This window comes from Artemia franciscana, chromosome 14 (genome assembly GCF_032884065.1).
Source record: "Artemia franciscana chromosome 14, ASM3288406v1, whole genome shotgun sequence".
Taxonomy (NCBI): domain Eukaryota; kingdom Metazoa; phylum Arthropoda; class Branchiopoda; order Anostraca; family Artemiidae; genus Artemia; species Artemia franciscana.
This window is the reverse complement of record NC_088876.1, coordinates 25,423,511-25,437,003: the sequence shown is the minus strand read 5'-3', so window position 1 is coordinate 25,437,003 and position 13,493 is coordinate 25,423,511. Positions and strand designations below refer to the sequence as shown.

The following is a 13,493-nucleotide window of genomic DNA, read 5'->3' as shown; positions in this document are numbered from 1 at the left end:
TACGAAGGGTGGGAGGACTGTAATGCTCGTAAGGTTCGTTGGAGTCTATTTCCTTTTATATACAATACACTTAAAATTAAATAAATGAAAAAATAGCAATGTCTAACATGTTACGATTAAAAAAACAGACATGGGATTTTACGTTTAAAAACCCCAATCCTGTCTACACCCTATGATAAATATGTATGTTAATGCACCATTTTATCTGAAGAGTCTTTTTATATTATATTTGTTGTAACTATTTATTTATTTACAAAATTGCATGTAAAAGTCATTTATTGAAAATATTTGTGTTTTATTATCTTATAAAAACCCTAAAGAAATAGACATCAAGAATAAACACATTTATATTGCATTCTTTGGTTTTCGTAGAGAATTGAGGATCCTTATGTTATATTTCTCCAAAATAAACTATCGTATCCACAATATGAGAGGAGCTTTTGGTTGCTCTTGACAAGGGTCTCCCTTTACTTACAATATGTTACCACGAACTGATTGATCCGAGGCTCAGTCAAGGGTGTATCTAGGATTTTGTTTGGGGGGTAGTCTTTCACAAAATAAATTTAAAAAACATACCATAAATTTTTTAATATGTTTTTTTGTTACGAATTGCAAGTTGGAAAAAAAATTTGAAGGGATGGAGGGTTTCAAACCCGGTAAACTCTTCGCCCCTGAATGCGGTCTTAGTTTTAGTGCACTCACACTTTTTAATGTTTATCATTCACTGTTTCTATATTTAGTTCTAATTTAACAGCTTGCAACTTTTTGGCTGCATGCCTCCTCTCTTCGGTACACTCTCTTTGAAGAAAAACTATAAAACAAAAACATAGCATTAAAGAAAAACAAAAAAGTTACAAGAAAAACTTCAAAAAAAGCATAAAAATAGTTGATATTTATTTTAGTCACGTTTTTAGGAGTTGTACAAACATTTTAGGGGAGGGGGGTTCTAACCCTCCTCCCCCCTAGATACGGCCTTGGTGCCTAGGCTACTGCGTCTTCTATTTGATGATTTTATGATTTTTAAAGAGATAAAAGGGAAAAAAAGAATAAAAGAAAATAAAACACAAACATAGCATTAAAAAAAACAAAAAAGGCTGGTAACTCACATCAGAACATCCTCCCCATTCCCAGCCTTTCGTAGGTTTGAGTCTCGCTTTTGCATCACAACCACAATCTGCTACTTCTCCACGGGCACATGCTCGGGTAACTGCACTAGTTAGACCAGCAGAAGTAATGGCCTGAATGAATGCACGCTCTCTACTTTCTATACAAAAAAAGAAAGGTAATTTATTTCCTCAGTTACATCAATTTAAAGGCACTTATTCATAAGACTCCAGTTAACATAGTCCCTTAAAGATATTTGAATAAAAATGGTATAGAAAACTTTCTTCGCATTTGTTTCTGCTGGTGTGAAAAGAATTTCTCTTTTATAGAGAACTGAAGCCTCTTGAAAAGCAAAAATATACCAGACTAAAAAAAACTGGCTCTTTCTAATAAAAATTTGCTGGCTCTTATTTAATCAATCTAATGTGCATTATAGTACGTAAGAAAGATTAAGATTAGGCTTAAATTAGAAAGCATCAGAAGTAACACTACTGCCAATACTGGTGGAAGTAATGGCATGCACAAAATACTTTTTTTTTTAGCTCATCATCCAACTCAACATGCCCTGAAAGTTTCAACTTAATGTTCATGACCATTCCTTAGATAACGCTGATACGCCGTTTTGACAGCACGCATATGCATAGTGTGTTTCGATTAAATTCTAGGTCTCCCTAAAAACTTCAATAAATTTGCTCTTTAATACTCTTTTGCTATTTTGCTCTTTTCTACTACTGCTTTTACTAAGGCTTAAATTAAAAAGATTAAGCTTAAGAAAAAAAGTCGGTTATTGCTGTTTAATCCATAATTGTGAGCAACAAAAATCTCATAAAAACGAGCTTGGGTATCTGTCGACAAAAAAAAAGCCTTCAATGATCGAAAAAAAATTAGTATTCTAGCCAGTCCCCATTCCTTCTATTCGACTGGGTACGATAACTTACCCCCAACTTAATGCCCCTTAGGCTCTTTTAACTTTGATGTTTAGTTTGATAGTTTGAATCTGATTTTCGATGAGTAGTTTTTCATTGTGAGCTATTATGTAGCTGTAATACTGGAAGAGATTGGTTCTCTAGTCTCTGTCTTGAGAAGTCTTCTTTCTTAAATATATTTTTTTCCAAAATGAACTTTTTTTTTACAAAATACGATACAAAATATACAATACAAAATAAGTACTTGCACGATATACCCCATACCTAATATTCTTCTATTATGTTTCTTTGACGCTCGATCCTAATGAAATATACCAAGGTAATATAAAAACATAATACTTAATGAACAAATTGGGGCTATATATTTGCATATTAGGGGGGTGGGTTGGGTAAAGTATAGAGATTCTGCAGGCCTTATGCGTTAGGTACAATTAATCTGCATATTATGCATTAAGAATTATTTTCTAACTTCACACTTTCCAAACACTTTACCTCCCCCTCCCTCTAATATCGAATACAAACCCCAAATTATATATTTTCTATCTATTTTTGTCACTTCTCTTTGTCTTGTCTCACGGTAAGCTGAAAGAAATTAACAAAAAAAGCTTATATAATGCGTCAATGAATGAACCACTTGAACGGTTTGGGGTTAATCATACAAGTACCCAAAACACTTTTGTCAGCATTTACTAAGTACCACAAAAGTAACCAAAATACTTGTTTTTCAAATTCAAAAACTAATTCACCGTAAACTAACAGAGGTTTGTATTATTTACTGATCCTTTTACCATAGAGAGGATAAAAAAATACTGTTACGGGCTTGGGTGACTATTATCTCAAAATGTCAAATTGCCATCTACTTAGCACTTGAAATTATAACCATTTATGAAGGATGAGATAATTGATGTCTCAATATTATTATTGTTTATTTGAAAACATAAATACAAAACAAAAGTTTTAATGAATATAATATGATTTCCAAAGAGGTAAAAGAAACAAAAAAGGAAAGAATAAAAGAAAATAAAACACGAAAAACTCTGTATAGCAAAAACCAATAAAGAACAAGTAATTTGTAAAGACGATCATTATATGAAACAGAAATTTGAAACTGAAGGTTAGCACAAACATTTCAACCAATTAATAATCCAATTAGTTTGGCACCTGGAGGCAAAGATAAATTTCAGTTTGGGTTACATTCTACGTTGTATCCCCTTTAAGTTTTCTTTGCATTTGGATCCAACTTAAGGTAAACTGCCTGTCTTTTCAGGAAAAAATTTTATTGGTTGAGAATTTACCATACTGATGGGTTACCAGGTTTACCAGTATTTACCGTCCCAATTTACCGAATCGATGACGACGATCCCCCTTAATATTTAGCTGGATTTGGATAAAACTTAAAATAAAATGTTCATCAGTTCAAATAAAATTATATTGCTTGAGAATTTACCATACTGATGGGTTACCAGATTTACAGATATATACCGTCCCATCTTACCGAATCGATAACAATGATCACCTTAAAAATATCTTTGGATTTGGATCCAACTTAAAGCAAATGGTCGTCAATTCAGGATAAATTCTATTGGTTAAGAATTTGCCATACTGATCGGTTACCTGACTTACAATATTCCCCCTAAGATTTCTTTGGATTAGGATTCAACCTAAAATAAAATACTCGTCAATGCAGGGTGAATTCTATTGGTTGAGAATTTACCATACCGATAGGTTACCAGGTTTAACGGTATTTACCGACCCACCTTATTGAATTGATGACGATGAACCCTTTAAGATTTCTTTGAATTTGGATCCAACTTAAAGTAAAATGCTCGTCAATTCAGGGTGAATTCTATTGGTTGAGAATTTACCATACCGATAGGTTACCAGGTTTAATGGTATTTACCGACCCAGCTTATTGAATTGATGACGATGAACCCTTTAGGATATCTTTGAATTTGGATCCAACTTAAAGTAAAATGCTCGTCAATTCAGGGTGAATTCTATTGATTGAGAATTTACCATACCGATAGGTTACCAGGTTTAACGGTATTTACCGACCCACCTTATTGAATTGATGACGATGAACCCTTTAAGATTTCTTTGAATTTGGATCCAACTTAAAGTAAAATGCTCGTCAATTCAGGGTGAATTCTATTGGTTGAGAATTTACCATACCGATAGGTTACCAGGTTTAACGGTATTTACCGACCCACCTTATTGAATTGATGACGATGAACCCTTTAAGATTTCTTTGAATTTGCATCCAACTTAAAGTAAAATGCTCGTCAATTCAGGGTGAATTCCATTGGCTAAGAATTTATCATACTGATGGGTTGCCAGATTTAGTAGGATTTACCGTCCCACTCCATTGAATTGATGATGATGATCCCCTTTAAGATTTATTTGGGTCCAACTTAAAGTAAACTGCTCGTAAATTCAGGTCAAATTCTATTGCTTGAGAAGTTACCATACTGATGGGTTACCAGATTTATAGGTAATTTACCGGCCCACTTTACCGAATTGAGGATAATTGCTTAGTTTGCTGGTAAAATTATAGCAAATCGTATAATTGGCTTTTGTATAAAGTGAATTTACCACTCGATGCCTTTTTTTTATGCTCCTTAAGAATATAATAATCGCTTCTACCTTAAATTGAGATTTAAGCACTTTTTTAGCTCTTAAAAATGACGAATTTTCAAAAAAATTATGGCAGTTCATATAACTGGCTTACCAATAAAGTGAACATACCTCTTGATGCCTTTTTTCATGTTCTTTACGAATATAATAATCGCTTTAATCGCAAATTCAAATTTAAGCAGTTTTTGAGCTTTTCAAAATGACGAATTTTCATTTAGAGTATGACTTATCGCTCATTTTCCGCTACTAAAATAATACTACGTTTTCTCAGCGCCATCTTTTCCATCGAAAAAATAATGCTACATTTTCTCAGTGCTAAAATTATTTATAAAAAGGTTAGTTTAAGTTATGTTAGGTCGGGTTAGGCTAAAAAGTGTTTAAATATAAGGTAGAAGCGATTATTATATTCGTAAAGAGCATAAAAAAGGCATCGAGTGGTATATTCACTCTATACGAAAGCCAGTTATGCGATTTGCTATAATTTTACCAGTTTGCTTTTTACGCAAGTGACAAGCCTCCTGTAGTTTACGTTTAAATGAAGGGGATGGAGGACAAACTGTTGCTTTGCTTTCGTTATGCTGTCCCTTATATGTTTATATGCAGGCTTTTAAGATTATGTATTCGTATACTACCAGAGTTTGGAGCTTAAAGTCAAAATATTAGAATAAAATACTTGCACTTGGATTCAAATGCTTTAGCATTTTCTCTGTTTAAAATACAAGACAACATCTATTACAAGCTATTTCCGAGTTAATTTTAACACTTTCGTCACATCAAAATAATATTTATCAGAGTGGCGTCATTTGGGGTTGGGAATGTGCCCCCTAGATTTTTAAAATATCTAGATTGTTTGCTTTCATTGAAAAAACAACAGCAACAATCTCCCCCTTAGACTTGAAAAACATTGCCCCATCACTGCCTCAAAATTACATCAAAATTGCCCCATTCAACAGTTTTGAATGGCGTCATTTTTATGAATTAACGCCACTGATATAAAAACAGGTAGAGTATTCAATTATGAAAGCATTGACCGCATTTTTTTTTATTTGGATATACTGAGTTTGTCAATCAGTTCAATCAGAATTAGTTCATGGGGATACGAAAGGTTCTCATGTGTAGAAAATATTATCTGAATTGATGGCATCTTAGGATTATAATTTAATTTTTATTATATAGTTTTTTTTAATAAAATTTTTTAAATTTTTTATTATTTAATTATTATTGACACAGTTAGAGAAATAGGTTTGTGTTCAGGGACGTTAATCCTACAGTACTCACAGAAATAAATCGCGTAAAGACACGGTACCTGCACGATTTCAATATTAATGTTTAAAAACTTTTATCAATCCAACTTTTCTACATTAGTATTGGAATCGTGCATCAACCATATCTTTACGTGATTGTTTTCTGTGAGTACTACAAGACTAATATCACGGAACAGAAGCTTTTTCTCTAACTGTCTCTAAATTTCTCTAAAAGTGCAAATTATGTCCTGATTTTTAAAAGATATGGGGGGGGGAAGCGTTAGACCTATTCATATTAGATCCTGCTCGTTTTAACTTTGACTCGGTTATTTACTAAATTTCCGTTCATTTATTTATTGATGGTGATTTGTGGTAGTTTCACGCTTGGAAAGTTGTTTGACTTTATTTCTGCTCATATTTGGTTTAATGTAGCTCTTTACTTTTCCTTGAAAAACTTCTTTTGCAGAAAACGTCTTTTTAAATTAATCTTTATAAATGGCTTGTTCCAAATTCGTATTTGTGATATAGAGAGAGATGCGTATTTTTTCTCGTTTATTTTCTTTTGCCCTTTTCATTTTTGTTCCTTTTAGCTTTTTAACAATAATGTTATATTTATTAGTATCTGTCATTTTGAGTTATGTACGTTTTTACTTTTTCTTTATTTACTGTTTTTCTTTTATCCCTCCTGCAATCAAATGGTCTTTCTTAGTGTTTGTTATTTTGAGCTCGATTTTCTTTGGTATTTCTTTTCTCTCTGTGTTCAGTCCATCTGTTTTGCACGCATGTTTTAAACAAACAGTAAAAACCTTGATAGTGAATATTGAAAATAATGATCATAAACTCTCTGAAATGTGAAATGGACAATTTGTTGTGATTTTGGCAGCTCAGCAAAGCAGGGTGAACTATATTTATTTCCAACCCTCGATACCTGGCTATCATTCCAAACAGTAAATAGATGGCGATATTATAGCGATATAATTAGATAGCATTTTTTAATAATTCAGATAAAAATCCTGAAATGTGGCGAAGTCCCCATCCAAGTCCGAAGCCCACAATCGGGCACATAATTTTGCCTAAATAATTTCGAAGAAAAATAATTCAACAACTGGGATTCATATCAGAATGCTTATGAATGGTATGGGAGCACTGAATGGTTAAAACAGAGAGTGCATTGTGAAATAGGTTTACGATTAGAGAACCCAATGCATAATGTAATAGAAAAAGAAACAAAGCCATCTTAAAAGATTGATCCAGTTATGTGTTATAAGTGATTTTACCTTCAAATTGAGGGGCTAAAATATAAATATAATTTTTCTTTTAATACAGTAAATTCCATGATGATACACAATACATTTTAACAATAAAAATATTCTCGTAAAAGTACGATTTTGGTAGTCGAGGCTAGGAGTTGGTAGATAATTTTAGCCTTTTTGTGCAAACGGAATGAAATTTTACAGAAATATGGAACTTGAAGAAATTTTCCAAGTAACTGAGCAGAAAATACAGCTAAATCCATTTAATTTAAAGTTTAAACGATGCCACCTTTGACGGAAAATGCACTGTATTTTTGTATTGTTGACATTTCTTGTGCTTTCAACAACGTTGATGATTGTTAGGCTTTATCTTCACTTATTGTTTCTGGTGTTAATTGGTCATTTGTGTTCAGAGGAGGTTTTAGGGGGAGGGGACTTGCCCCAGAGACAGAAATTTTGGGAGCGCAAAATTTCAAATAAATAAAATTATTTATAATTATTTAAATTCTATTTTTATTAAAATAAAGTAGAGGTGCAGTTGGCAGTAAGTATAGGCAAATTGAATCCAAAATTTCTGTTTTTTCCGTACCTTCATTATCATTCCTTGAAAATAAAAGAAAGTAGACCGAATTTAATTAAATTCTAGAAAACCAAGAATCAGAAGCAATTAATTGGGACGAGATACTTACTTTGCAGACGTTAAAGCAAGAAAAGTCTGATTTAAATCAATGGAAGATTTTGCTAATAAACTGCTAATAAAAAATTGTGCCAATAAATGATTTTTTTTTTTAAGTTAGCCTCAAATATTTTGGGACACAGGGTTGGGGGGGAGGTCACTAATCAAGATTTTACCCTGGGCGCAACGGACACCAGAACCTCCCTGCTTGTGTAAGTAAATTATTATTTGCATTTAAATCTTAATGCTCGAGTGCGGCAGCAGAATAGTGATTTCGTTAAGAAAAGGCGTTAAACAAGGTTGGGTATTTTCACCATATGCTTTCAAAAATGTTCTGTCAAGTAGTGTGTATTGTGGTAACATTGACCTGAGTCATGTTACTTATGTAGATGGTGTTCTTTTGGTAAGCAAAGGACGTATTCGGCTTGGAAGTAATTAAATAAAAAAAAGTTTTTTTTTAACTGCAAATAAGGAGTGACATTAAAAATTAAAACGAACAGAAGTGACTCCGTATATGAAAGGGTTGTCTCCTCTTCAACGCCCTGCTCTGTACGCAAAGGTTTGACTCTTTCTCACGACTCTACTTTTTAAAACAATAAAAACTTTAGCGTAAAGAGCGAGGCGTTGAAGAGGGAACAACCCCTTTCATATACGGAATAATTTCTGTTCCTTTTAATTTTTAATGTCACTCCTTACTTGCAGTTAAAAAAACTTGTTTTTTTTATTTTAATTTCTGAAAGTTTTTGAATTAATGCATGTTTTGATTTTGGCTCACCGCACATGAATAATTAAAACAAAATTTGCATATTAATTTTTTTCCAGCTAAATGACTTTCTCATAATTTTGATCGGACTATTTTGATAAAAAAAAGGGGGAGGGGAAGGATGCATAGTTGCCCTCCAATTTTTGGTTACTTAGAAAGACAACTAGAACTTTTTATTTTTTTTACGAACACTTTTGTTAGTAATAAATATACGTGGAACTTACGAATTAACTTACGTAACAAACTTCTATATTTGTATATTTTTACTACGTATATGAGGGGGTTCGCCCCCTCGTCAGTACCTCACTCTTTACCCTAAGGCTTGAATTTTGTCCCGATTCTTTAAGAATGACCCCTGAATCACAAAGACCGTGGAATAAATAGTTGAAATTACTAAAAGTACTTTAGCGTAAAGAGCATAGTATTTAGAAGAAGAACCTCATTTTATGCGTAATGATTTCTGCTCGCTTTAAGTTTTAATGCTGCTCCTTACTTTTAGCTGAAAAAATTTTTTTATTTATTTTCTCATTGTTTTTTCAAATAATGCTAGAAAATCCTGCGCCCCCTTCATGGAAATTCTCTTCCCTCATCATAAATTTCTCCATGGAAAGATCCTCCAATTTAACCCCTCCACCAAACCACCCTCCCCCCTCAACACGAAAAAGTCCCCCTGAAAACGTCTGTACACTTCCCAATAACCATTAGTACATGTAAACAATGGTCAAAGTTTGTAACTTGCAACCCCTCCCCGGGGACTGTGGGGGATTAAGTCGTCCCCAGAGACATAGCTATTAGGTTTTTTCGACTATACTGAACAAAATAGCTGACAAAATTTTGATCCAGTGACTTTGGGAAAAAATGAGCGTCGGTGGGGTCTTAGGTGCCCTCCAATTTTTTGGTGATTTAAAATGGACACTAGAACTTTTATTTTTCTTAGAATGAGCCCTTTCGTGATATTCTAGGACCACTGGGTCGATACAATCACCCCTAAAGGAAAAAATTAACACGCATCCGTGATGTGTCTTCTGGTAAAAAATAGGAAATTCCACGTTTTTGTGGATACGAGCTTGAAACTTTTACATTGCGGTTCTCTGATACGCTGAATCTGATGGTGTGATTTCTGTTAATATTCTATGACTTTTAGGGGACGTTTCCCCCCTATATTTCGAAATAAGGCAAATTTTCTTAGGCTCTTACCTTCTGATGGGTAAGACTAAACTTGATGAAATTTATATATTTAAAATCAGTAACAAATTATAATTTTTTTGATGCAATTATTGGTATCAAAATTCTGTTTTTTAAAGTTTTGGTTACTATTGCGCCAGGTCGCTCCTTAATACAGTCTGTTATCACGGATTGTTTGATCTTCATTCTCTTACTGAGTCGCTAGATAAAACATATTTGTCTGTAAACCCTGCTAAATGTCAGGTTTTTATGTTTCGTCAGCCCTACCTCAAATTCCTCCTCCCCCCGTTCGAATGATTTTTCTTTTCAAGTTTGAAGAACATTAAAAGGCGTAGAGTTTGTTTTTTTCAACTCCATCTTCAACATCTGAGTTAGTTAAAAGTCATTTAATAATAAATAATTCAGTTGGTTAAAAATTGTGATTTAGTTATAAGTGAGTTACAAAAATTATATAAAAATAATTTATTAAGAACAATTAAAAGAATTAGCATCTCTTATGGAAAAATATGTCCAAACCGTGGGCGAATTTACCAAAACGGCCTTTACAAATTTTATTGTTCCTTTGAAGTTCCGACAATATTTTTATTTCGGGTTTGCTAGTCTTCTCCGGAAAAAAATTATAAGAAGCTGTGAAATGCATATTTTTGTTACGTAAATATTTATTAGCTTTTTTTGCCTCACAGTCATATAACTTCAAGATTATTTCACGGTTTCAGCTAGTTAATACTCATTTCGCCTTTTTTGAAAAAAGCATTAAACGCTTTTTTTGTAAAACATTAAATTACTATATATAACGTCTAATACTATATTTTCTTTTTTGCTGTCCGAATTATGTCATACAGGTAATCTTAACCAAAATAAAATAGAAAAAATAAATATACCGTTTAGTCCCAGTTCAATGGTTCTTTTAAATATTATAATCATTGCTGCTGTGACCCCCCCCGTAATGAGGCCAGCTATAACCCAAGGTTATACATGGTAACAATCTTGAGCATACCCTCTTCTGAACTAACAGAATAATAACAAAAAGGTTGTACCATTCCTCACCGTTTTGAATCACACTGTTGCTGTGATAAAAGTTGTGTCCATCATAACTCCTCCCCCCTCCTTCGATATTGGCCATATATCAGTTGGTCTTTTGAGTCCTGATAACCCCCTGTCTAGGTGTTTTCATTGTGATTGTGGTTAGTTTATTTTGATTCATGTTTTAAATATGTTTATAAAAAATTTTTTTTCTTCTTACTCCGTAGTGTCTGTATTTATTGTAGGCGATTAATAAAACAATAATAACTTAAAATAATAATTAACTTTGGTGTAATTAGCAGCCATTTAACGCAGTCATTTGAAATCACGTGCAAGTTTTTTCCCAGCGTTTTCCTGCTCATTTTTTGCTGTTTCGCAAAATCAAACTTTGCTGAGAGTTGCAAAGCTCTCGTCTAGGAGATGCAAAGCGATCCACTTTAAATTAAAAATGATGTACGAATAACGTAATAATGAATAACGAATCATTTCGATCAAACGATTATTTTATCAATTGATAAACTCTTTTTTTGAAAATATGTTACATTTTTTATATAATCATTGTGGTTTTGGCTGTCTATTGAACAGATATTAACATTCTTTAGATATTGTGCGTACTGGATGCATCAGATTTATTCCATTAGGAACCATCAATTTTTGGGGGCATTTTGAAAGTATTTGATTCTTATCGGTCTTAATTTGTTTAAAAAACTAGAGTGTTGTGAATCTATAAACATGGTATTAAAATTATTTAAATGTAAAAATTGGGAGAAATTAACAGAATAATGAATAATAACTTCTATTGTAAGTAAGTCCACTTTTGTTTGTACGCTGACGAGATTTAACAAGATACCCAACAGAAGAAAAACGCGCCATTTAGACAGGAGAACACAAATATAACTCTAACAACTAAAAAAAAAATTAAATTTCTAAACGTGCTATTTAGACAAGAGAACACAACTAAAAACACTAACAATTAACAATTAAAAATTTTTGAAAATTTTTCAATACATGATAGTTAGACAGGAGAACTCAGCTAATAACTCGCTGCTCTATTAAGCCATTTTCAGAATAGCCATAAGGCTTCAAAATTAAATATTATGTGAAAAAAAAACAAAAAAAAAACTCCATAATCGAGATTAGTATTTGGTAAGCTTGTTAGCCAGTTCAATTTCGATCTGGTAATAATTTGGCTTTGAACTTCGTGTGTCTGCAACATCTGCAAATGAAACCAAAAAAAAAAAGGAAAAAAAGATGAATTACTCATACTTATTTTTATTGCTTTTGGATATCTACCACTTCCACGGATTGTTGTGCAATTCCACCGTCTGGTTTTGAAATGAGATTGACATTCAGTAATAGCTTCGCGGGCCCCAACAATCATCGCCTGGAATATGCATATATTAGTATCTCAAAGACCAATAATCAACCAATTCCTAGAACATGAAATAATAACTTAAGCAGTTCCATCCAATATTGAGGGAATTCAATTCAACCTCAACATTATTTGGCATAGTCTATAATCATTGTTCAAAGCTGCTTTAGCTAAAAAAGTTATGGTCTTAACAAAATATAAACACAACATTCTGCTGTTCATGAGAAACTAAATTTCTCATGAAATTTAGCTAAAAAAGTTATGGTCTTAACAAAATATAAACACAACATTCTGCTGTTCATGAGAAACTAAATTTCTCATGAAATTTAGCTAAAAAAGTTATGGTCTTAACAAAATATAAACACAACATTCTGCTGTTCATGAGAAACTAAATTTTGCACTCGGACCTGACATATATGTTGTATTACCTGCAATCTAATTAGTCTCAGATTACGGAATATTTCTGTACGATAAAAACTCTATAAATTTAGATAATATATTTTGACCTAAGATGACTTAGCTATGTTGGAGTGAATTAAAGTACTGTTTACCGCCGGTTTGTATGAGTTTGTATACTTACCAATTTGGTAGCTGGTTCTATATTATTGGTTTGGGGCAGAAACACTTTGTTTCTTTCTCTACTTTACTTTTTTTCTATACACCACTTTCAATCTATTGCAAGAAATTTGTTAAGAGGTAACGTCCATGGTTTAAGGACAGTTTAGACCTCTGGCTGGATTAATGGATATAACGTTACGTTTTGGAACCAGCCCGTAATTCTTACCTGTGACTAAACACGTCGGCTTTCGTTGTTTGATCCATAACCTTCAGTGTGTGAGCTGAAGTGAAGTTTATAGTTTTTTAGGGAGGTGACTTTCGGGGGTTGTTCCGCTAAGCGTTCGTTTCTTCGAGCCAAGTTTCTACTTTTGAGTGGAAAGCTAGTTCAAAATGAAGTTCGTTTTCAGTCTTAAAGTATTAGGAAGTATTTTAAAATCCTTAAAATGTGGCCATCTACTTTTACAAAATTTTCTGTTTGTGATTTTCCTTATGTTTGCTAATATATTTTCTGTGTTTAGGACTGAAGCAAGGAATTATATCACAAATGCCACTCGAAACTTCAATTATTCTCTATAGGATAAGGAAATTGGAGGCCTTCCTTTGCTTCATTCGCAGTTGTGGTATTAGAAGGTTGACCCGTAATAAGAACATCAGCTTCTGAATTAAGAGAGTTACAATTTCCTATTTACACTGATCGATATTTCTTGAAGAGCTGATGAACATATATCGCACCATTTTTTTTTAGTTTTTTTAGT

At 32.7% G+C, this 13,493-nt stretch overlaps 1 protein-coding gene across 1 annotated transcript in view; it reads right to left on the bottom strand.

The window, feature by feature from the left end:
* LOC136035500 (protein Wnt-1-like) overlaps positions 1 to 13,493 on the bottom strand; it is a 110,329-nt gene that overhangs the window by 11,504 nt on the left and 85,332 nt on the right. Inside the window, exons 4-5 of the mRNA XM_065717332.1 lie at positions 12,075 to 12,192; positions 1,107 to 1,264 (exon numbers count right to left, since the gene is read on the bottom strand). Coding sequence (XP_065573404.1) covers positions 1,107 to 1,264; positions 12,075 to 12,192 — 276 coding nt within the window. The remainder of the gene's footprint in view (positions 1 to 1,106; positions 1,265 to 12,074; positions 12,193 to 13,493) is intronic.